Genomic DNA, 22671 nt, shown 5'->3' with positions numbered 1-22671 from the left:
CTGGGGGCATCTTGTAAGACCAGTGACCGCCACCACCAACTTTTACCACGGACCAACGAGCGAGGACAGCGATTCTTGTAGCTGGAAGGATCTTTGAGTCTGGCCAAGTACTTTGAACAGCAGTGTTGTATGTATGGTTGCAACTCGGCTGGCGACTGACTTCCGGAGCTGGATTACCCGTTCAAGGAGGCTTGCATCTCTCAGCACTAGCTTGCTGCTGCTCGAGAGAATCGGTCGTGGTCCCAGGGGCGCGGACAACCTCAAACACTGATTAACAAAAAATCAGGCCATTTCCCACAGACGTGCCGAGAAAGATCTACCAGCTCTACCCATATGGTTATTACCAGCGATACCCAGCTGGCTGACTGACGAACGCCGAAAACATTCACTCACTCAACTCACTCACTCACTTATCCGGCTGGGCTTCTGCTTGGACAACCGAAAGTTTGTCCGATTTACCACTGGACCTTTATTCATCCAAACCTTGAGCTCAGTTCTCACTTCTCGGATTTGAGTGTCAAAAACGGCAATTGTGAATTAAGACAGATATATTCCCAAGTAAGTCTCCACTGAACATTTCGTAAGGCTCAATCGTATGTTCCTCAGAAGACATCATCCCATTGACGCCAGATCCAAACTGCAGACTTTGGTATCATTATATTTAAGGGATATCATGTTGCCTACTTACAAGTGCCCCACCATTCCAACCATCCAGGAGCCGCCAAGTGAACAACCGCCCCTGGCAGACCTCGACCATGTGCTCGATGTCGCGACAGACCAGGCCAATGAGCCACCACCGCGCGTCACCACCGCCAGCACCACCACCACGCGGCTGACCTCGACGAAGCGCGATCATCTAGGTCGCAGCAGCTATTACCGCTCCGCCTCCCCTCAGCTGCACCACTTTCTCAAGGCCAACAACAGCCCAGCCGCCGAGAATGAACTCAGCAGGGCCAGCCACGGCCGTGGCTCGCCGTCGAGCCGGCGCCGATATTCCGCTGCGGACCTCGCTCTTCTGAAGAGCAGCTCAATTCGAGCCAACACGAGCCTTCCCCTTGATTGTGAGGGTTGGGGCTTGAAGCACCTCTCGCCTTCGAGTGCAGCAAACCAAGCCAGGATTCCGTCGATTCCTGCATTGCCTCGGTCTGCTGCCTCGCATCGGCGTGCTTCTTTGTCGACAATTCCCCATTCAAACGACAAGGACGACAAGGAAGATAGAATCGATTTGGGCAGAGAGGAGAGTATTGGCTCTGGCCATGATGTGGCCTCAATTCCGCCAGCAGGAGAGGACTGGCCTCGGGGGAGAGAAACAGAGAACACGGCGGCGGAGGGTATCAGCTCTGATACTATGCTGCCACCGTCGTTAGACCTGTTGAAGGCACTGATGACCACATCGTCGTCCTCACCTACAGCAAAGAGCAACTCTTCTTCTCGCTCTTCCACCTCATCCTCAAGCAGGCGACATAGCGTTGCCTCGTCCGAGAAAACAACAGACACAGATCTGAGCCTCGGCGAGGACCACGTGGGCGCTGTGGGTGGCGACGAGACACCCATCGCACCAGCAGCCACCCAACCTCCCGAGCGTCTCAGGGCACCGCTGGACAAACATCACAGCCACAGTCCTGAACGAGATCGCTACTATGGAACTCCAGAGATGCCTCGAGGCTCGGCAAAGCTACCACACATCTCGGCCCAAAACCTGACTCCACGAGTGCCGAACCAGACGCATCCCAAACACCTGCCTCGTGCTGAGAAGCTGCCACTCTCAGGCTACGAGCTGCTCGCCTCTACCATCTCTTCATCCTCCTCCTCCGCCGCGAATCAGCGCTGCCGGGCGAGTGCTTATCCCACCAGCGCATCCTTCGGTCCGCCCCACAAGCATGGCTCGAGGCGCAACAGTACGGCGAGTTTCGTCAGCGTCTTTCCAAGTGGTGGGACCGACGAGCAGGACCACGTGGCGATCAAGCCCATCTATCGCAGGTTCGAGGCGCTCAATCATAGACTTCTCCTGCACCTGCAGGACGAACTGGGTGAGTTGGAAGAGCAGCTGCACCGGCTCGACACTACAGACACGCAAACGCGGCGGGTGCAGAACCATATCCTGCCGGCTAGCCGGAGGGCCGAGTTCCTGGCTGGTGGAGAGCTGCAGTGGCACAAGACGGATATTTTGGACAAGATCGCCTTCAAGCTGGGGCAGTACAGTGAGTTGGACTCGGACTCTTTTGTCAAGGACAATTTTTTGAGAGAAAAATTGGTGACTTCTAGAAAAGCACATCACTGACACGTAAAAAACGCAGACCACGTCCTTACATCCTTCACGGCGACGCGCGATCTGCCTGCGCCCTCGCCCTCCGACATCGACGACTATCAGACTTACCTCGCCACACGCCAGCCCATCTCCGAGGACGAGACGCGCTTCCTCGACTCAGCCGAGGACCTTGTTACCCTCGCCGCTAGCGAGGAGTGCTCACCTATCAGCAGTAATGGCTCTCCGCATTCCTCTATGCACCACGAGACGAGACCTGCAGCCCAGGAGTACCTCCAGTCTTTACATCACAACACCACTAGTGAGGAGCCCACCGTTACGCCGATACCCGGCACAATGCACGGCAACTCATGGCTTGTCCGCCACAACCGCCTCTCGATAGGAAGCCGAAGCTCCTCCGGTATCGACAGCGCGACATCGATCAGCCCGAGGTCCACCACCAGGCCGCAACCTCTGGAGCCATTGATCGCATCCCATCCGTCCGTCCTCTCGACCCAGCAGTTGATGACCTCTGCTTCGCTCCCGCCGCAGCACCATCGAGGGGTGAGCCGTGGTGTCATGCAGGTTGACCCTAGTACGCTGACAACGGAGACAAGGAAGACGCCAGAGCCTGTTGTTCCTTCTCAAACGACATCTGATGCGGCGTTGACAATGGCCGGCGCGGTACTGTTGCCCATGTTGGGGTTCACAGTCATTCCTGGCTTCGTCGGTCGCATGGCTGTTGTCTTGCTTGTCGGCTTGTGGGCTTTCAACTCGATGGCTGTGCTTGGTGTATGGCGGGCTTTTGCTAGCCGTCAGGATATCGCTCGGGATGTTGGTGCTTATGTCGCTGTGATGGCTGTTGTTGCTGGATGTATGGGCTGAAGCGGTTGTGACAAGCTGCTAGGCTTCACACTAAGATCTATACTGGACAATTTTAGCTCATCAATGAATCTTGTAATTATAACGCATCTCATGAGTTCTCAAGCGTCCTTCTGCAAGGCACTGGGGCTACGGATGCAGAATTCGGTTGTCGTTTATTCTTGCAAAAAAGACTTGACAAGGATACTTGGAGAGAGAGAGAGAGAGAGAGGGAGCGATACTGCTGGTGACAATCAACATTGAAGAGCACAAGATTGATCTGGAGCCCTGTGCTGTCTTCCGAACCTGAACAAAACCTCAACCCCTCTCAATCTTGCTTCATCGCAAGCTGTGGCATTCCTTCGAAACCTGTGGAACTGAATTTCAAAAATCCGCTTTCCAATACCAAAGCGCGAGGCGCGAGCAAGTCGAATGTTATGACATAAGTCAAAGGGGGGGGTTTTGGGCCGGGGTAGTTTTGGGCCACCCTGGCCACCCTCGTCAAATACACACACCCATATATATATATACTGTTTATCTATTCTATTCACCCACCACGATGCAATCCTCCTCATCAGTAGGTAATTCGACATCGCTCTCTTCATTCAGACTATCCTCGTGGCGATTAGCTGCGTTTTGAGCTCTCTGTATATCCTTAATCCCTGCAAACTTCGAATTCGGATCCATATCAATCTTTCTTCTTTTACTAGGCCTCAGAGCCTCAATCTGCCTTTTCAACGCTTTATTTTCCTCCAATGCCTTGGCAAACTCGAGATCCCTCTCCCCATAAGCCTTTTTTATCTTCTTGAATAGCATACGGCAGCCTGGTTCCGTTCGAAGTTGTTGCTGATTCTCTAGCAGCTGATAGTATAGCTGTTTAGCCTTTCGAGGAGTTGAAAAGAGGACTGGCTGGCTTGAGGAGGCTTTTAGGGAAAGACGAGGTGCTGTTGATTGTGCTGAGCCTGAATTGGACTGGGTCTGACGGCTTGGTTGACTGTTCTTGAGAAGAAGAGGGCTCAAGAGGGCTTTTGAGGGTCTGAGAAGCCACAGACCAGTTGCTTTCCATCCAGATCTAATATTCTGGCTTGAAAGGCTTTCCAGTTGAGCCAGACGATAGTTGCTGAGGAATAAACGCTTGCCTGCAATAGTTGAATCGCCCCATTAGCCCATATTGCTGACTTTCTTTCTGTATGCCCGTTTGAGAGATGAAAAGACCCCTAGATCGAGGGGTTGAAGAACGTGAGAGGTATGAGGAGGCAAGTAAATAAGCAGGATATTATTTTGGAAGCAAAGCCACATAAACTCGTCCGTTTTATGGCTGCCATGGCTATCCAGGACTAACAGCCTGGCTTCTGAGGGGTCTGCTGGCTGGCTATGAGGAATGAAGATCTCTTTCAGCTATTCAACTGCTATTTTATCATTTGTCCATCCGTTTTGCGTAGCTGTAAACTTCTAATCATCAAAAGGCTCCAAATCAAGAGGAAACCACTGTTATTGTACCGTTTAGCCTTTGAAAATCACCAGAGGGAAGAGGTAGGCACCTGTAGCTGAGATACACTCGAGGAAAGAAGTCCAGGCTTTTGATCCAGGGTCTTTCCTTTGAATTGAATGCGAAGAGGAGCCTCCGAGAACTAATTCATTTGTTCCTTAGCCCTCCATCAGGCTAGCTTCATCCATATTCCATCTATTAGCTGGCTTAATAGCTTGGATATAAGGAAGATTGAAAAGACGAAACCAAAGCCGTATTACCTCTGTTGTAGCCCCATTCGTTCGTTCAGAGGCAATGCGGCGAGTCTTCCTGACCTTTATCTCTGGATTTCTCTTCAAAAAAGCCTGAGTCCATTGCATCCCGAGGGCCTGAGAGTCTCCCTGGACCTCGAGGATCTGCTGAGCAAAGTATTTGAGTTCTGAATAGCTTGGTAGAATGCCTAGGCTTTCTTGAATCAGGATCCATTCGGCTAGTCTTCTTTCCTGATCAATAGAGAGCCTTTGCTGGTTTTCGTGGGCTGTTTTATGCGATTCCCCTCCTTCTAGGCGAGCCTGAAGAGTACTCCTTGGAATACCCCATTCCCTCGAGGCTTGCCGCTGAGACTTGCCTTTTCTGACAGCCTCAACGGCCTGGGCTAGCTCAAACTCGGAATAGGGCTTCATAACAGTCAGATAAAGGTTTGCTGGAAAGATGAAGTTGTTTGGATCAAAATTGGTTGAGTAATAGCTATCAAACTAAAGGGGGTTGAAGAGGCGGTGAGGGTGGCCAGGGTGGCCCAAAACTACCCCGGCCCAAAACCCCCCCCTTTGACTTATGCTCATAGGAATTCCGTCTGCGATCACTATTCCAGCTTTTGTCATCCGCTGTTGTTTTTAGCGTATTTCCGAGCTGTTTTGTCATCGGACATAACGAAAACACTGGCGGGTATAAACTACTTCGCACTACGGTAAACCAGGTTTGCCGAAGTTACTAATTCGGGCAGGGCTGTTGTCCGAGCCAGGCCGGGCCCGATGTCTGACCATGGAGCCAGGCCGGGGCCGAAGACTATGAACGGGCTTGAATTTGAATGGCAATTGTGCTGAGGACATTGCGGAAGTAGGAGTCAACATTGTCTTGGTAGACCTGCTTTGCAATGATACTTCACTTGAAAGTCAGTGAACAAATGACGAGTATAAAGATGAATGAAATCCTCACGGTCTCTGTCAGTTTCATTTCGAAATTGTATGAGCACCAACAAAAGAAACCTTAGAACTCATATTTCCACAGACAAGCAACAATCAGCCTACTCTTAACATTATTATCAACACCACACTTACAATATACTACTCTCACCCAAGCTAACAATCATGTCGACAATGCAGCGTCTCGAAGCCACCAAGCAAGGAGGCCCCTTGACCCTCGTCACCATTCCCAAGCCCACCCCCAACGACCACGAAGTCCTCATCCGTACCAAAGCCGTCGGTCTCAACCCAGTCGACGGGAAATCCCTGTACTACGGCGTCGCCATCGAATCCTGGCCCGTCGTGCTGGGCCTGGAAATTGCAGGCGTCGTCGACTCGGTCGGCCCGGCTGTCACGAGTTTTCAGCCTGGGGACGAGGTGTTTGCCTGGTCGAGTCGGTTCGGACTCGGCGCCAAGGGCGCGGCCTTCCAGGAGTTTGTAGTGGCTTTGGATAGCAGCGTGGCCAAAAAACCTGCTTCGTTGACCTTGGAGGAGGCTGCCTCGATCCCGTGAGTTGGTCCCAACCCGCCTGAGTCTCGCTTCGTTCAAGTGATGCCCACCACCAGCTGACACATTGATGAATAATCCCAAAATAGGATCGGTTTCGTCACCGCTACATCAGCCATAGTTGTCGGCCTCGGAGTCCCCCTCCCAGGCCTGGGAACCACCAAGCTCGACCAAGCCACAGCCCCCAAATCCGTCCTCGTCCTCGGCGGCAGCTCCGCCGTCGGAGGCCACGCCATTCAGCTCCTGCGCAGGGCCCTCGGCACGTCTGCCACCATCGTCGCGACCAGCTCTCCGCAGCACCATGGCTTCCTGACCAAGGAGCTGGGCGCCTCAACCTGCATCGCCCGCGCCGACCAGAGCAACGTCGACATCCTCAAAGGAACCACCCCTGGAGGTGCCGGGTTCGATGCTGTCCTTGACTGTGTCGGGGCTGTGGTGGAGCAGCCGCAGATTCTCGAGGCGTTGCGGGCCGACGGGCCCAAGTTGTTCTCAGAGGTCGTCACGGGTCTTGCGGAGGTCTCTGTGCCGCAGGGGACGAAGCATGCCAAGGTGCTGGGGATGCAGGTGTTCCAGACGGACGGAGGGGCTGACGTAATATCGTATGCCACTAAACTGCTGGAGAGCGGGGAGCAGAAGTTGCCTGTTAAGATTGAGGTTGTGGGGACGGGCCTGGATGCTGTAGAGGGAGGAATCCAGAAGTTGATGAAGGGGGTTAGTAGAACCAAGATGGTTGTGACTATTTGAGAAAGGCGTGTCTTGGTTGACGCAATTCTGAGAATAAATAAATGCAAGTCACTCGTTAAGTAATTGTATGGAATGGTGATAGTGATGTACTGGAGCTTGTTTTATGATCGTTGAGGGTGAGTGAGTGTGTGTATTGTGGTCGTTGTGCAAGTGTTGATGAGACTGGAAGCCCGAGCCTTTCCAATCCTTCAAGATATATCGCTCAGATACAAAATCATTAGTTAGGGACCCAGGCCTTGGTGAACCACACAGTGAAATCTGACATATTCAAAGTCAGTTTGTCATCGGAGAGTTCTATCATTCCGAAACGCAGCCCCCATTCCAAGTTCCACCATCGTCACTTCGATGAGCTCTGGAGTTAACACTAAACCCGAGTATACCATAGACATTTTTTTCGTTGCACTGACTTGACAATTATTTACTAGATATTGAGCTGGGCTCTGTTATCGTAATTTCCCAGTCAATGTAGAATCTTTGCGAATCAGGGCCAAGGACGTGTCTCGTACATGTGCAATTTGACAACCAAGAAGGGCCTCAGATATAGATTCTGATAAGTAAAATCTTAAACGTGTAGATGATGTACAGCTTATTCCTGTAGATTCATGCTCCACCATCGTGTAAACGCCATCTGCAGTGATAGCACAGAGGTTGGACTTAAACGGCGATAGTGTCGGCTTAATTGCGGGTGAGTGTATGCCAAGCTGTTCGAGCCAGACTGAAATATATATATAAATGCAATAACTCTTCGGGTGAACGAGAAGCGAGTAGTAATTCTCTAAGCTAGGACAATTTAGGAAAACGAAGTAGCGTCGTTGTTGTCAATATTTCTCACCAGCCAAACTATTCTATCATACATACAAAGACATCCTTTCTCCAAATCTCACCATGACGACCAATCTCAGCCACTTGTCCCTCCCCCCAACCCTGAATCCCCCTCTTACCGGCCGCGAAGCTATAGTAGACGCCGCCTACAGAGTTCTCCTGGGCTTCGACACCAACGACCCCGAACTGTTCACCTCTGCCTTCGCCGAGGAGGCCACCTTTGACCTAAGCGGCAGAGTAACCCAAGGCCGTGATGCCATTCTATCCGACCTCTTTCACGACCGGGTCAGCAAGCTGGACACGATGCACTACTTGACCAATATACGCATCAACATCACGGATGGGGATACAAGGGCTCGCATGAGTGCTTCCATGTTGGCACAACATTGCTTCGGTGGCGAGGGAATGAAGGCTGACGGGGCGAAGTACTTGGCGGGCGGGCTGTGCGTGATCGAATTCGTAAAGGTGGAAGGGGAGGCTTTGTGGAAAGTCACGAGCTGGAAGATTCACGTTCACTGGGCGGATGGCGATTCGAGTGTTGTGAAATAAGGCTGTATCCATGGCTGTATCCATGGGAGGCAGTGTTGATGTTGCTGTTGTGGCTTGTCAAGCACATAAATTGTGATTGCAATGGCATAGGGACGCATTGAACGATGAAGAAGCTTGTAATCGTGCTAGTTTTCGTTGCCTTATTCTTTATCATAGGTATTCGTGCAAGTTTCAATGGCAGATGTATCCTAACCTATGTTCAACTATCAGTGAACGACCAGGGTGTGGAAATGGGTGAGATACATCCCCAGACACCGATCCCGTCAGGGCTGCTAGAGCTGCTGCATGTAAGCCAGTTGGTACCCAGTTGTAAGCGACTCAATCTTACCCAATATGTACTGTTACTTAATGAGAAATTGACAATGAGGCCGTGGAAGTGGAGGGGGCATAGCGAGGCCATAGCTGAGTAAGAACAGGAGCTAGAGTAGGAAAGAGAGAATTACTGATGATTAAGCACTATGTTGAACTTGCATAGTTGATAATTCAATGAGGTCGACGTTTTAGGAAACCAGGGCGAAGGGCAGCGCCCTCGGAAAGAGCCGGATGAATGCGACGCAAGCCAGCCAAATCAGGGCGTTCAATGTTTATTGCTTCAGTCTTCAGTTGCCAATAAAGAAAATCTATGCACAAGATCTATTGCATCTGACTCTCGCCTCATGTCATTGGCCACGATTCAAGAATCAGATTTTATCCCCCATCATCTTTTCCTTTTTTAACATGCCTTATAAGACTAGTTGGTGGCGTGCTGCAGTGTCGTTCATCACTGGTATAGTAAGGTTGCATCGTTTCACATAAACAAGCAGATCTGCACAGATTAACTGGATGAGGAAGGTGCTTACGTGCCCTTGATGCTTGTATACGCTATGCTTATGTGCGCATCAGGTAATTTAGAGAGGTAATGGATATGAAATACAAGACTCCAGATTTACCAAACGTCTTGTCGGCTACTCGTGCACTGACCCTACGAGCTCTCTGGGCAGCATGTTCTTCAGCACAGGCTCAAAGGTATGATAATATACTTGTAACATGACCTTGCTAGCAAGAGTATTGGCGGCCACAGCGGCGGCGCTCTTTGGAGCCCTCGTAAGCCTGCTGCTCCAACATCACCACGATATTCTTCTCTCCTCCTCGTCATCAATCCCACTCCCATCCTGGCTGGCGTCTCTCCTGACCCCGCACCCACAAGCCATTGAGCCTTTCACCTGCCAGCCGCACAGCTACACTACCGAGATCATCAGCGTCGACCCTCTCCTGATCTACATCCACGACTTCCTGGCCCCAGGCGAGATCCCTGCCCTCCTCGAGGCAGGCGAGCCCCTTTTCCAGCCCTCCGGCATCCACCGCAAGAGCGGCGGCAAGGCACATAACCAGGCGCGCACCTCGCACTCGGCCATCCTCCCCGTCGACCTCCCCGCAGCGCAGTGCGTGCGCAACCGCGCCGTGTCGTTTCTAGGCACGCTCCTGACGATCCCACAGGGCGACGACGTGCTACCCTTGCAGCTGGTGCGCTACGGGCCCGGGCAGCGGTTTGACGCGCACTTTGACTGGTTCAGCGCCGACCGCCTCCCCGAGCACAATGGCGTGCTGTGGAACCGCGTCGCGACGTTCCTGCCTGTGCTGGAGGACGACTGCACCGCGGGCGAGACGTGGTTCCCCAACGTGAGCGCGCCGGCCAAGGCGGTGGCGGAGTCTCGCGCGCGGGGCGGTGAGGCGCTGTGGAGGGTGCATGAGGACGGGGGCATTGCGGTGCGGCCTGTCAAGGGCAATGCGGTGTTCTGGGTGAATCTGCTTGCCAATGGGACGGGGGACGTGCGAACGAAACATGCTGGGCTGCCGGTCGATTCTGGGATCAAGACGGCTATGAACATTTGGCCTGCGAGGTTCTTTTCTTGAGACGCCATCTTCATGTTTCACGAGGTGATGGACTGGCTTCCTTGGGATGTACTCTCGATGAGAAAATTGAGTGAGGTGGAGCGGCATCCAGATAAGACGGTTTTGGTACGACAAGATTTGTGAGACTTTGAGGCGTTGATGAGATGAGGATATGCCTGCATGCCCTCTTTCTTGAGAATGAAGCAGCAATTGTGTACTTTGAGAAAGAGCGTCAAAAGAGGGGTTATGCTAGGTATCTGAATTTGTATATTAGTTTGAACAAGGCAGCAGGGCGGCATAATGCTGGACGGGAAGCTGTAGGCATCGACTGGGGTTTGGAGAGCAGGTCAAGCGTCCAGTGTACAGTGAAACCAGCCATGACTACCAGTCAAGTATTTCACAATTACTTCTTTACGCTGAGTTCGGGCTCTGTGCTTCACATTATATCCTTCATCCGACGTTAAGCGCAAAGACTTGAGTAAAATGGCCCGAACCGGAATCCTTGATGGTAGACCTCAAATTCACTTGAGTTAAAGATACGACAGGATGTTCTATGCAGGGCTGTTCTACAGAAGGAATGGAGGCAGAGAAACCAGTCAAGTCTAGTTTCCAAGGCTATCAACGAAACACAAACACATGACCACTCAGTGCTTTGCCTTAAGAGAAGGGAAATGATCACCAAAATTCCAGCATTAAAACGACTTGCTCATGAGGCTCGGGTACTCAAGTATGTTGAACATAAGTAGTGTGCAGGCATGTCAGGCCATCTGGACAGGAATCCAAGATATAACTCAAAATGTCAGAGAATAGGGATATCTGAAATGTGCTCAATATTCCTAGTCAGGCCTCTGCTTATTTAATTTTTTAGTTTTCTTTCTTCTTCTTCTTCTTCTTCTTCTTCTCTCTCACCTCTCTCTTCTTTAAAAGCAAGACAGGATCTGAAAAGAGTATCGGGGTTAGGGGGTTGTGTGTTCCACTTTTCCACGGCACTTAGCTTGAGTAAGTGTAAAAAGTCATTGGTTATTTGTACTGTAATCAACACTGTGTACTTGGTACATACAGACGCCTGCAGCCACCACCACTGAGGTTCCTTGCTTTTGGAACAACCGACATGCGAGTGTAAAAAGATCCATATGGCAATGCGCTGCAGAGGAAAAAGAGAAAAGAGGAAGAGCTCACGAGGCCGAACTATCTGAGGCTAACAACAGGCCTGGCTGTTGGGTAGCTGGCCGGCCGTGCAGGGCCCTCGCACGATCAATCAGACTGGCTGTTCTTTGATGCAATATGCAGCCATGTGACCAACGGAGGCTCACCAGAGGCCACCCAGACCCCTTCAGCTTGTAACTCTGACATGGTGGATGACAGAGACGGTCCTTCCCCCGCCCCTCAACCTGTTCCAGTGAAGCCATCCAGAACCGCATGTCTTTCGTCTACGATCAACGAAACCTGAGACAGTCTGCAAGCCTGCAGCTGAGCCTTATCAAACACCATGCCATTCGACCCTCTGCAGGACACCCATCTCGATGCTGACACGTACAAAGAGCTTCCTCCTGGTAATTTCATCCGTTACCTGGTGCTCTCGCCGGGCAGTGGCGCCGAGCCCCTCGCCTGCGAGCTCAAGGCCGCCAGCCTGGACGGCGAGCTGGACTTCGAGGCCATCTCGTACGTCTGGGGCAGTGAAGAGAAGACCGAAGAGATTTCTTGCAACGGCAGCACAAGAGAAATCACTGCGAACCTGGCCGCGGCTTTGAGACGAGTTCGGCATGCTTCCGAGACGCGGTCGCTATGGGCCGACTCAATTTGCATCGACTAGGGAAACTAGGTGGAGAAAAGCCACCAGGTCGCCCTTATGGGGCAGATCTACCCTCGTGCCCGCCGAGTTTTGATACATATTGTCGGTGATGACGACGGCGGCGGAGTTGCTGCAGAGACTTTCGTATCATGGCTAAATGAGATAATATGTGCGGACCTGAGCGGTATGAATCTAGCGGAAGGCCATGGATTCCAACCTCCGTCACACGACCTGGAAAAGCGTCTGAGCATGGACTCGAGGATAAAGTATATCTATACGCTTATCGGGCAGCCATGGTGGGAAAGGGGCTGGGTGATCCAAGAAGCAGCGTCGGCCACTGAGGCGGTTATATTTTGGGGTCCCAGGGCAGAGATCGACTATCACGCCTTGCTCCGATGTGCGATTTGGATGAACTGCCTTTGTCTTCATCTCTTTCAGCCCATTTATCTATCGCTGCATGGGATACTACACAACTTGAAATTCGAAAACGAAGTGTTGGCCTGCAACAGTCATACTGTATGAACCAATCTTTCCTGGAAATCCTCGACTTTGCTCGACTACTTCACCTCAAGGATCCTATTGACAGAGTCTATGCCTTTCAGTCTCTGCATGCAATGGGTACTACCACTTCCACGAAAGGGGTTTCCAATACGGATTTAATCTTGCAGCCGGACTATACAAAATCGGCAGAAGCGGGGTACACGGTCCTGGCACGCCATTACCTCGCAACCGGTGACCTGGATATTTTGCGCCATGTCCAACACGATAACAACACGCTTACCGACAAGAAAGCCCCGACATGGGTTCCTCGCTGGGATAAATTCCTATATTACAACGTCCAGGGAAGCAGCTATACAGGTCTCCTCGGTCGCCGGCAGAGTTGTGACTCCCCTGCAGCTGGAGCCTATGCAAGACCAACACTGGATCACGATGTCCTCGGCGTTCAAGGTGTCCTGTTCGATCGCATACAACATGTTCATGCGCCTCTTGGGATGCTGAATGTGCCGCCTCTCGTTGTGCCTTTCTGGCAACCTCTAAGCGAAGCCAATTTTGCTTCGGCTTATGAACCTGAGGATGTTCTGTTAGCTTATTTTTACACTCTCGTACAAGGCTGTTACTCTGGAGAATGGCCTACCTGGGTCAAGGCGACTGAGAAAGTCATCAAGCAGCTAGGAAGTTCTCAGACGGCCAGACTTGAAGGCGTGCAGGGGCTCCAGGCCTCGATGCATATGGGGACATCTGGTCGAGGGATTGCGTGCACGGCAAGAGGCTACCTAGGCAATGTCCCAGCAACAGTACAAGAGGGCGATTGGTGTTGCATTGTCTTCGGGGTGGGTCGCTACACCACTCATACTCCGCGAGGTAGTCGGAGAGTCAACCCCAGAACAGCGACGGTTTCGCCTTGTAGGATACGCGTGGGTAGCAGGCCGGCAAGTACAGGTAGACTCAAGAGGTAGCAGGTGGTTAACCATGCTTGGTACCGAAGAGAGTAAGGAGTGGGACGAATGGGACGTGGAGGAGCAGATGATATACATTGTTTGAGCTGGACATGAGGCCTCTTCTACCAAGGTAAGTATTCTTGACTCCCTCGGAATCCAATCTATCTTTAATGCTCGAAGATTGACCAGATTCTCGGACGCTGCAAACCTCTCAGATACGTTACGGCTCCAACGTCTTGGGTTGAGATACAATATCAATTCCAGAATCCATATCGTGAGTGTGATAACATGATAGCATTCAATGTTGGACCAAGTGAAGAAGAGAAGCTTTATTACTTTGCATACACATCATGAACTTTCCTACTCGACAGACAAACTGCTACCCATCAATGATCATCGTACCCATCTGCTAAACCACAGCCCCTACTCTTCTTCCTGTTTACTCAAGAGCAGCCACGGCTTCCCCCCAGCCCTCCTACAGCACACCTGCCTGGCCACCATCCTCATCGCTCTCCTCAAAGAGCCCAAGCCCCTCCACCTGGACCTTCCACGGCACCCAAGGATCATCCTCCTCCGTGCCTCCCACCTGCAAGAGCCGATTCTCCCACTCCATCTCATTCAGCCTACCATCCAGCCGATCCATCGCCGCATACCACAGCATGCGGTCCTTCTCGTGCTCCATCTCCGAGACCTGCTTCACCCGCCGCGCCTTGGCCTCCTGGCGCGCACGGTTCGCAGCAACCTCCTCCGCAGCCGCCTGAAGACGGGCGATGTAAGCACCATCCATCTCTCCCTTCTTGCGAGGCGGGTAGGCCGGGGCGTCCCTCTCCGCCATGCGCTCTGTCTTGTCGTGGCGGTACTCTCGGAAGATCTCGCACCACTCCCGCACGGCGTCGAGGAGTGCCTTTCGCGGCGGCGGCGGCGGCGGCGTAGCAGGCGACTTTCCTTTGCCCCTCAGCTCCTCCTCCTCCTCCTCCTCCTCCTCCTCCTCCCGGCCCTCGCCCTCGCCATGCTCCCTCACATACGCGTCAGCATACACCCCGACCACCTCCATAACCACGCCACCACGTAAAGCAGTAGCCAGCTCGCCATCCTCCCGCCTCAGCCCGTCCAGCACCGCGTCCCAGAAATGCTCCGTCTCCAGCTCAAACGAGGGAAAAAGCCGGTGTGTCCGCACAGCATGCCGAAAGACAAGGCCCACGCGGCGTGCGACGGTGGCCTGCCTGCCTGCGCGACCGGTACGGGTCTCAGCGCCCAGGGCGCGAGCAATGGTGGCGCGGAGGGTTGGGTGGAAGGGATTGGCGCCTTTGTTGCGGCCGCGGGTGGCGGGACGGCGGAAGGTGAAGTTGGGGAGGCGGAGGAGGGCGTCGAGCTTTTGAGGGCTTACGGAGGGGCTGCGGAATGGGGATGGTGTGGACGGGGTGGTGGGAGAGGTAGAGGTAGAGGAATTGGCCGAGCGTTGGCCTCGCTGAGGGGTGGTTGGTGGCATTTTTCGTAGATACGGAGCATCCACGCCCTATTTCTGGTTGTGAAGAGTGTGTGGGTTGAGATTGTACTTGAGGAAAAGGTGAGACCAGTATAGACCAAGTGTCAAGAGAGATGGCGGTTCAGCTCAGCGACGGGTCAGGTGCTCGTCAAGGAGTTCTGGACGTTCTGGAGCGTGGAGAGCTTGTTGGAGTCGCAATGCTGTGGCCTCTTCGAGCGAGACAAAACGTCTCCTGCAGTCTTGCGTGCGAAAAGAGTATCGTATCGAGAAGCTTGGTCAGGACTAGGAAGAGTTGGCCAGATGGCGAGAAGCGCTGAGAAGACGTTTTAAGCGTTAATGACATATGCAGAGAGATCCCTGAGGAGTCTATCCATCTAGACTTCCTATACTTTGTGTGCCACCAATGACTTACTTCGCGTTCGTATCAAAGATGGAACAAAGCTACATCGACGAGCGTGTACTGGGCGTGCGAGAAAGAAAGTCGAGCGTGTGTCAGAACAAAGTCATTGTCAGATGGCGTCTTCACAGGATAAAAAGAAAAGGAGAAGAGGAAAGAAGATCCAGGTCCAGGTATTGGCTTGAAAGGCCAGCCAGGTGAATACACCATCTCTCACGACAGACGACACATCACGACACCAAAGCCCCATCAATGGTCTTGCACTGACCACATTGACGTTTCGACCACAATGTAGCCCCGTCACGACACTGTAAGCCAGGAAGAGGTTCATAGCTCATGGCTCAATAGCTTCAGCCTACCAGCCATCTGACATGCAAGCTGCTCACCAACTGTCTTTGCTGGCAAGGCCAGAATCAATATTCTGAGATTAAATGAGATTCCTCACGCTACTGCCTGATATTGCGAACAACCTGATACTCTGTTTGCCAAAGCTGCTATTGTGTGATCCGATGATTCACTGGGATAAATCGGACATTGTGTTAGACAATGGTAGCCTTAGGATGCAGAGGCGAGCAGGGGAAAAATGTTGGAACCAAGTGTGTTCCCTGTCTACTTAGGCAGGCTGTGGCATTACTGGAGAGGAACCAGCTCGCCATGGTCAAGGTAGAAACATCAAAGAGAACGTCGAAAAAGTATACTTTACAGGATTCCTCGAGGAGGCAAGACACACCAGGCAAACAAGGATGCTTATAAGACCCTTGTATTTGATCTCAAGGTTCATATGTAGGGCATAACGCAGTCAATCGCTGTTCAGAGTACCACGCTGTGATAGTTGTCTTCTCGATCGGATTTGAAGTAGTATCTCTGATGGACCAGTTCCATCATTTTGTCCCAAAACTCCTTCGCTATGCTCTGTAAAGGCAGTACAACGAGAACGGCAAGCCAGTGCCGAACAAGAGTGCCCCGGGACCCGGCTTCAGCCCCCCAAGCACGTCCGCTTGTCAAAAACTGGAACAATCGGCTCAGTATGCTGCAACGTGCTGCAACGAGACAGCCCAATTCAATAGAAGGCGACAGTTCGTTACCAGTAACCATCACGGGATGTCCACTTTACTCTGGAAGCTCCGTGGAATCAAGGTGAGATGATGTGTTTCAGCCAGCCAAGGGTAGAAACACAACAACGCCTTGCCCTGGACAATCTAAGGCTTATCTTGACTGGCGGTCCGCGCCTGAGTTTGGACCGGTGCCTGAAAAAAGCCGGCTGCTACTTCCAAGAGTCGTAGAATTAACGACTGGGTTAGCCAGAAGATCAAGTTGATGCACCAGTCCAGCCCAAAGTCTAGGACACGTTATGCCCAAAGTCTAGGACACGTTATGCCCACCCTGCTACCATTTTCACTGCGTGAAGAAGCTGACCGAAAGTTGCAAAAATGAAAAACACCGTGGGAGTTCGGGCCAAAGTCCACGTAGCAAGAACGGGCCTGACACAAGTGTAAGGTAGGAGAGGACTCGAGGCGGGACCAAGTCGGAAAATTATTTCCTCGACTTTGTCCGTAAGTCCTCGACGGTAAAGTCCATCTGACTGGAGTGGTAGACATGCCCCGTAGGGTGTACGGCATCCGTGTACAGGTTGTCGAGGCTATGTGGATGGAATGTGGCGGACTGGGTGCAGCGCAGGATATGGTCCAGACCAGGTGGGTTGGTAAGACGGAAGATGCCGAAGCTGCAACACACTCTGTTAGCTAACTGATGTCCTGGTAAAGAATTGAATGCAGAGACGCCGCCCATTACTTACGAGGGCTCAGATCTAGGGGCGCAGACGATGGCAATGCTCTCGGGCATCATCACCTGGTAGCCCGACTGGGTGTGCATGTCTCTGGAGCTCATGAAGCAGGACTGCGTTGGGTGGGTGTGGATCCAACCGAACACCATCAAGTCTTCCTGCATGCAGAACTCCATGACCGCCTCCTCATTGTCCGTCTCGCACGTATCAGAGGTGCAGGTCTGCTGCGGGATGACCAAACAGCTGATGAACAAGGCATTGTTGACAGCGGTACCACACAAGATGCCACACATCTCCAGTCCCTTCCGGGTGTTTGGCCCTGCCAACCGGAGAAACTCATCACGGAGACCAGTGGGGAGAAAGATGGACCGGAGTGGGGTGCCGTTCTCGAGGTATGCGGCAGGCCGAAACGTGTATCGCTCACTTGCCTTGTCCGCCTTGTTGTCCATCTTGGGTGGTCGTTCTAGAGCCGTGACAGGCTCGGCTGATGGTGCTGGTGGGGCCTCGTACGGGCTATAGATGGGCTCCTTGCTGGGCCGTGGGGGGGCTGGCTCCAATCGATACGCAGAGGCAGATGGTAAGCCGTTATGTTTGGGTGGGCGAGCAGGCGGATGGACGACGGGGCGATGGTTATAGGTATCGTCCGCAAGGCTGTTCTCGTACTGGTGCGAGGAGGTTCTGGAGATGGACGGGTAGCTATACGATGGTGCTCGATCGTAGAAGTTGGAGGTGCTGGATTGAGAACGAATACCGTCTGGGCTAGGTGGCTGCCGGGCCTGGTCGGCCTGGTCGAGCCTGCGGCGCACGGCATCCATGTTGAGCCTGATGTCACCATCATCGACGCTTCTTTTCCTCGTTGCAGGCGCGTCCCAGTTATCCCATAGACCCGCGGTCCGCCTCTGTTGCTCCTCCTCTTCTGAGATTCCGGCCTGGCGGGTCGCCTTACGAGCCGCATCGCGCCGTCTGATCTCTCGGTTCGCCAGGTCTACCGCAAGTTCTTGATTGTCATCTGCATCCAATAGTTTGGCGCGGACTCTGGGGTTCCATGACAGTGCTGGATCCTTGGAAGCACGCTTCGCAAAGGAGGATTTCTCCCCATCCAGATGAGTTGAGGCATCCTGCTGAGTCTCATGGATCTTAACCCATTCATCGTATGCAGCTTTCAGCTGAGGGTTGAGCTCAGACAGGGTCTCGAGGACAGGTTTTGTTCTGGCTCTAAGGGCCTTCAAGGTATTCTTGCCCTCTGGGTCTTTGGCTTCAGGGTGTGTTGGAATGTATTTGATCACGAGGGTAGAGAATCGGTAGAGGAGGAGGTAGGCCTGGGCCAGGTTGCCATCTCGAACATATGCCTTGCCCTGTTAAAGCTTGTCAACAGAATGCACAGTAACTTCGATGAGCATGAAGGAGAATGACAGCCATCAGCAACGATGGGGGACATACCTGGCGGTGGAGTGAGTCTGCAGCGCGCAGCCAATGTTTGAAGGGGACATTGTTGCTGTACTTGAAATTGTTGGCCTCACTCGTGATCTCCTCAATGCTCAGGGGCCTGTCAGGCAGTGACCAGGTGGTGTTCATTTTGGCGATGCTGTGTTGTCTGGTGCAGAGCTACAGGAGGGCAGGCAGGACTTGTCGTGATGGCCTGTGGTAGCCTTGTGGTAGGCCCATGAAAGTGACGTCGTGTGCCCTCAGAAATGCAGGGGCGAGACCATGATGTGGGGGAGGCAGTCTTGCGGCACCTCTTGGAAGTCTGTACGATACAGTAAGGTCTGGTTGTGTAGGAGAATATCCTCCTGGTGGTGCTCGGGCAGTGAGGAGAGGTGCTGACGACAACACAAGGAAAATCTGGAGGGGTCTTTGCTTCTCTTGGCTGCAGTTTGTTTACGATTCGTATTCAAATGTCATGGCAGGCACCAATGGGCCTGGGTTCTTTAGGCTCCTGCAGGTCAGGCGCACATGGCAGCCGTCCAGAGGGTTAGCCTTCCCGGCTTTCGAACCCCACCATGGAGCAGCCCTGTCGAGCAAGCTGGCTTTGGCGGGGGAGCTTCTCACTCCAGGGGGCCTGATGATGACATAAGCAATCAAAGAACCTATCATTGCAAGCACTGTGACAAGTGCACTATAGTAGGTAGCCCCATCGTTGCAGCAGTACGTACCATGGTGAATGCCCTGAAATAGAGACTAAGGACCATGAGATGCTGGAACGTGGCTGGCTGAGAAGTACCCCTCTTTTCAAAATCGCACTCAACGTGTACTCCTCTTCGGGACCTTCTACTCATGAATAGCTTTCCTACTGTTAAGCTCGCTACTGTTTTAATTTAACTTACAGTCCCGTGTCCCAAGTATCTACGTGAGATAGAAAGAGGCCCAAGTACGACTAAACAAGTTTCAAGTGCCTGCTTGGTGTGTATGGAGGCTCTGCTCTGGGGCTTTAGCTGAGGGGTCACTTATTGAAGGCACACTGAAGACTACTACTGGTAGTGGCTTGATGACTCGCACATAAAACCCCAGGGTGGGTGACTGGCAGACTACCCCTTACCAGCTCTACCATTGCCACCCATCATCATAGACACAATACTAGGAGGCCAAGACCAGAGGAAGAGAAGGAAGTGAGAGAAAAATCTCAGCGAGACAAAGAGAAAAAAAGGCAAGGGGAGAAAAGTTTGATGCAGAGAAAAAGAAGAAAAGAAAAGAAAGGGCTTCGGACCCTCCGCTGGCTAGAACTTGCCGTCGCTAATCTCCGCCTCGGGATAAGCCGGAGCAGGAGCCCATCTCACCCATCACGTCTCACCCCGTGCACTAACACACCACCCGCCGTCATACTGGACCAACTCCTCAGCTGATTATCCTGACATGTTGTCGCAGGGTCGCACACCCCCCCAATCAACCCCCTTCCACCAATTGCCGGTCCCCACACACGACAGTCGGGCTAAGGGGCGAGTTAATGTTCCAGGCGCTATTGCACATCCACCTTACAGAAACCTTCCAAACCTTCCTGGCAGGTGGCCGTAGTCTTCCGATGGGGGCCCAAATTCCACGCCATCCCGTCTTCCCGCCTCGGACCGTGGTATTATCGTTGATGATGGGAACTTGTTGATTCCCGTTGATCCACCTTCCCTGGCCGCGGGCGAGGCTGTAAGGCTGAGTGAGGATTGGGTCTAGGATAAAAAGGTCGTGCTTCCTCGAGGTGTTCTTTCACTTGCGTCTTGTCGATAGCCAATATCAACTCTAGCATCTTCATTCACACCTGAATCCTACTACTGTCACTCGACCCTAGTCACCTACTACTCTTATACCTATTACTATACTACCAACTCACTGCCAAACTGTAACAAGTGTTTATCAAATTCAAAAAAACACTATCATGGCTGCCGATCTGGATGTTCAGTGTCGATGTAAGGACAACCCTCACGACCATCACCCTCACTTGTATATACTGCCTGCTCCCAGTGCCAGTACTAACTCTTCACTCCCGCCACAGCAATCATCGAAACCTCCTACCCTCTCTTCGTGATCCACACCAACCACGTCACCACCCTCCCAGACACAACCATCTTTGCCCTCTGCGAACAAGTCTACAACGCAGCCCTCGCCAACCTCTTCCCTCACTCCGCCACGCACGTTCCTACCCTGCGTGCCATCCTCGCCGCCACCTTCGACTCAGACCACCGCGCCTTTGTCCTCGACGACACCTCCTCCCCCGACACCCAGCGCATCCTCGCCGCCCTGGACGTCGACTCGCGCGGCTGTCTCTTCGCGCAGGCCATCGCTGGCATTGTCAGCGTCCTGCGCCCCATCGCCGCCTGCCTGCCCCCTCTCTCAGAGGAGGCCGTCGCCGCGAGGCTGCAGCATTTCGCAGAGAGCGACAAGAGGCGGGCCATGCTTGCGGCTGTGGAGACAAGCCCCGTGTGGTCGGACTGTTTCGAGAAGGCCCAGATTGGGCGGCTGATCATGCGCGCGGTCGGCCTGGAGGACGATGGTGGTGATGCGCTTATTGAGGGTATGGAGATGAAGAAGGACGCTGCGACGGCGACGGTGTCTGTGGTGGAGGTGGATGATATCTACAACGAGCCTGCGTTTAACGACGGGCCGCACCCAACACGGAACCTGGGTGTTCCTGATGTGTTTACGATCCTGGCGCTCAACTAAAGAAGAGGGGAAATCGGCGGGGGGTTGACGACCAAGACCGAGATATGTGTGTATATCTCTGGGTTGGTCGGCTGACCAGCCCGTGAAGAAGGATATACTTGGAAGGCGTGCACATTTCTGTTTTGGAATTGCAAGGGACATGGGGCGCATGGCACCAAGACCAGGCTGCATTTCATACATAGCGATGGGGTCTTTTTTCTTCTGTCCGGTCATGGACTCAAGGCGTCCGGGTTTGACCTTTACCTTAGGAGGAGGTGGGATCCTCTCAATGATATGAAATCTTTTCTTCTTCCCTCTTCCTCTTTCCTGCATATGTCTGTCCAATGTGCTCGGATGCTATGCCTGGCCCGTCTTGTTGGTAATGTGAGAACGCCGCGGACCGTATAGCTCTTCTCTTCTCCCAGAAAGGGACCCCGCCGGCAGTTAAGGGCGGTAGGTGCTCTTTTGCTGTCAGGTATCCTGTGTCCATCTCGCCATCCTCCCTCACTCAAGCCGTTGCCGCACCGGCAGGCGGCGCTGCACCAGCAGACTGGGCACTCGACTGAATCTTGATGATCTCGGCCTTGATGTTCTCGATCTTCTCCTGGACCTCTTTGATCTGAGCCTCCTGGCGATCACTATTCCCCGACGTCCCATCAGCACACTGTCAGGATTCAAGAGAAAAAAGAAGCATCAAAACTCACATCTCCTTCCCAATGAACTCCAGCCGCCCGTTCACTGTCCCCTCGGCCTCGACCTTGTCTTGCTTGAGCAGCACGGGTCCGACGAGCTTGTAGATCTCCTCGCCGTCCTTGAGCTTCTTGAACTCGCCTGACACGCCAAGGTTCTCTGTCTTCTGGGCCTCGAGTTTCTGGCGGGAGGCGATTGTCGTCTGCAGCTCTTTTGGGAGGGAGTTGAGATGGGTCAGCAGGGGGGTGGGCGTGTGAAGCATGGAGGGAGGACGTACCAGATTGGAGCTTTTGAAACTCTTCAGAGAGAGACTGCAGTTTCGCTTGTATCTCTGCCATCTTTTCTGGTCTCTATATTGTGTTACACACACCCACTAGATTCGACAGGTTATTTGGTTCGTACGAACTCGGTTCAGTGGTCCTCAGCTCTGGCACCCAAGGCTCTGAGCTCACTGCTGATCAGAGGTGAGAGTAGTGCAGCGAGACTATGAGGTCACTTGATGAGATGAAGGAAGGCAAAATATAAGTATGGTAATGGGAGAGAAGGTTGCAAGTGAAAAGAGTCGGTTGCTCTGTGTTGAGTTGAGTTGCGAATGAGCAGTAAAATCGAGCGTTCACTACAGTCCAGCCCAAAATTATGACCGGGGGCGG

General features: G+C 52.8%; 11 protein-coding genes across 11 annotated transcripts; 7 read left to right on the top strand and 4 right to left on the bottom strand.

Moving 5' to 3' along the window:
- Positions 1–673: 673 nt before the first annotated feature.
- On the top strand, positions 674–3130 carry M406DRAFT_73983 (uncharacterized protein; the record flags this gene model as incomplete). The annotated part of the gene is made up of 2 exons (XM_040925679.1): positions 674–2201; positions 2298–3130. 2 exons carry the CDS (start codon positions 674–676, stop codon positions 3128–3130), a joined length of 2361 nt encoding a protein of 786 aa, XP_040774328.1.
- A 525-nt stretch (positions 3131–3655) lies between these two features.
- On the bottom strand, positions 3656–3832 carry M406DRAFT_225189 (uncharacterized protein; the record flags this gene model as incomplete). The annotated part of the gene is made up of 1 exon (XM_040915722.1): positions 3656–3832. A coding segment is annotated over one exon (177 nt), but the record flags the coding sequence as incomplete, so codon positions are not given.
- A 2001-nt stretch (positions 3833–5833) lies between these two features.
- M406DRAFT_352321 (putative quinone oxidoreductase) lies at positions 5834–7066 on the top strand (the record flags this gene model as incomplete). The annotated part of the gene is made up of 2 exons (XM_040922680.1): positions 5834–6324; positions 6412–7066. The coding sequence occupies exons 1-2, from the start codon at positions 5942–5944 to the stop codon at positions 7064–7066; spliced, it is 1038 nt and encodes a 345-aa protein (XP_040774326.1). The 5' UTR covers positions 5834–5941.
- Positions 7067–7951: 885 nt separating this feature from the next.
- Positions 7952–8865, top strand: M406DRAFT_340956 (uncharacterized protein; the record flags this gene model as incomplete). The annotated part of the gene is made up of 2 exons (XM_040921607.1): positions 7952–8428; positions 8854–8865. The coding sequence occupies 2 exons, from the start codon at positions 7952–7954 to the stop codon at positions 8863–8865; spliced, it is 489 nt and encodes a 162-aa protein (XP_040774325.1).
- Positions 8866–9463: 598 nt separating this feature from the next.
- On the top strand, positions 9464–10330 carry M406DRAFT_262993 (uncharacterized protein; the record flags this gene model as incomplete). Its single annotated transcript, XM_040917555.1, has 1 exon — positions 9464–10330. One exon carries the CDS (start codon positions 9464–9466, stop codon positions 10328–10330), a length of 867 nt encoding a protein of 288 aa, XP_040774324.1.
- Positions 10331–11707: 1377 nt separating this feature from the next.
- M406DRAFT_323136 (uncharacterized protein) lies at positions 11708–12402 on the top strand. Its single transcript, XM_040919740.1, has one exon. It carries the CDS (start codon positions 11799–11801, stop codon positions 12120–12122), a length of 324 nt encoding a protein of 107 aa, XP_040774323.1. The 5' UTR covers positions 11708–11798; the 3' UTR covers positions 12123–12402.
- Positions 12403–13098: 696 nt separating this feature from the next.
- M406DRAFT_103802 (uncharacterized protein) lies at positions 13099–13951 on the top strand. Its single transcript, XM_040915082.1, has 2 exons — positions 13099–13670; positions 13756–13951. Exon 1 carries the CDS (start codon positions 13383–13385, stop codon positions 13641–13643), a length of 261 nt encoding a protein of 86 aa, XP_040774322.1. The 5' UTR covers positions 13099–13382; the 3' UTR covers positions 13644–13670; positions 13756–13951.
- Positions 13952–14015: 64 nt separating this feature from the next.
- Positions 14016–15029, bottom strand: M406DRAFT_331884 (uncharacterized protein; the record flags this gene model as incomplete). The annotated part of the gene is made up of 1 exon (XM_040920680.1): positions 14016–15029. The coding sequence occupies one exon, from the start codon at positions 15027–15029 to the stop codon at positions 14016–14018; it is 1014 nt and encodes a 337-aa protein (XP_040774321.1).
- Positions 15030–16956: 1927 nt separating this feature from the next.
- On the bottom strand, positions 16957–18781 carry M406DRAFT_49060 (uncharacterized protein; the record flags this gene model as incomplete). The annotated part of the gene is made up of 4 exons (XM_040924382.1): positions 16957–17146; positions 17219–17629; positions 17909–18561; positions 18647–18781. The coding sequence occupies 4 exons, from the start codon at positions 18779–18781 to the stop codon at positions 16957–16959; spliced, it is 1389 nt and encodes a 462-aa protein (XP_040774320.1).
- A 2052-nt stretch (positions 18782–20833) lies between these two features.
- On the top strand, positions 20834–21352 carry M406DRAFT_263010 (uncharacterized protein; the record flags this gene model as incomplete). The annotated part of the gene is made up of 2 exons (XM_040917557.1): positions 20834–21163; positions 21212–21352. Coding segments are annotated over 2 exons (471 nt in total), but the record flags the coding sequence as incomplete, so codon positions are not given.
- A 517-nt stretch (positions 21353–21869) lies between these two features.
- Positions 21870–22359, bottom strand: M406DRAFT_244022 (Prefoldin; the record flags this gene model as incomplete). Its single annotated transcript, XM_040916241.1, has 3 exons — positions 21870–21969; positions 22036–22231; positions 22299–22359. Coding segments are annotated over 3 exons (357 nt in total), but the record flags the coding sequence as incomplete, so codon positions are not given.
- Positions 22360–22671: the final 312 nt, after the last annotated feature.

This window comes from Cryphonectria parasitica (genome assembly GCF_011745365.1).
Source record: "Cryphonectria parasitica EP155 unplaced genomic scaffold M406scaffold_6, whole genome shotgun sequence".
NCBI classification, from domain to species: domain Eukaryota; kingdom Fungi; phylum Ascomycota; class Sordariomycetes; order Diaporthales; family Cryphonectriaceae; genus Cryphonectria; species Cryphonectria parasitica.
The sequence above is the reverse complement of the archived record's forward strand: the minus strand, read 5'-3'. Positions and strand labels throughout refer to the sequence as shown.

What these genes read in the sequence shown, in the direction of transcription:
- M406DRAFT_103802 (XM_040915082.1), top strand. Translation starts at nt 13,383, where the DNA reads ATGTCCCAGCAACAGTACAAGAGGGCGATTGGTGTTGCATTGTCTTCG.
- M406DRAFT_323136 (XM_040919740.1), top strand. Translation starts at nt 11,799, where the DNA reads ATGCCATTCGACCCTCTGCAGGACACCCATCTCGATGCTGACACGTAC.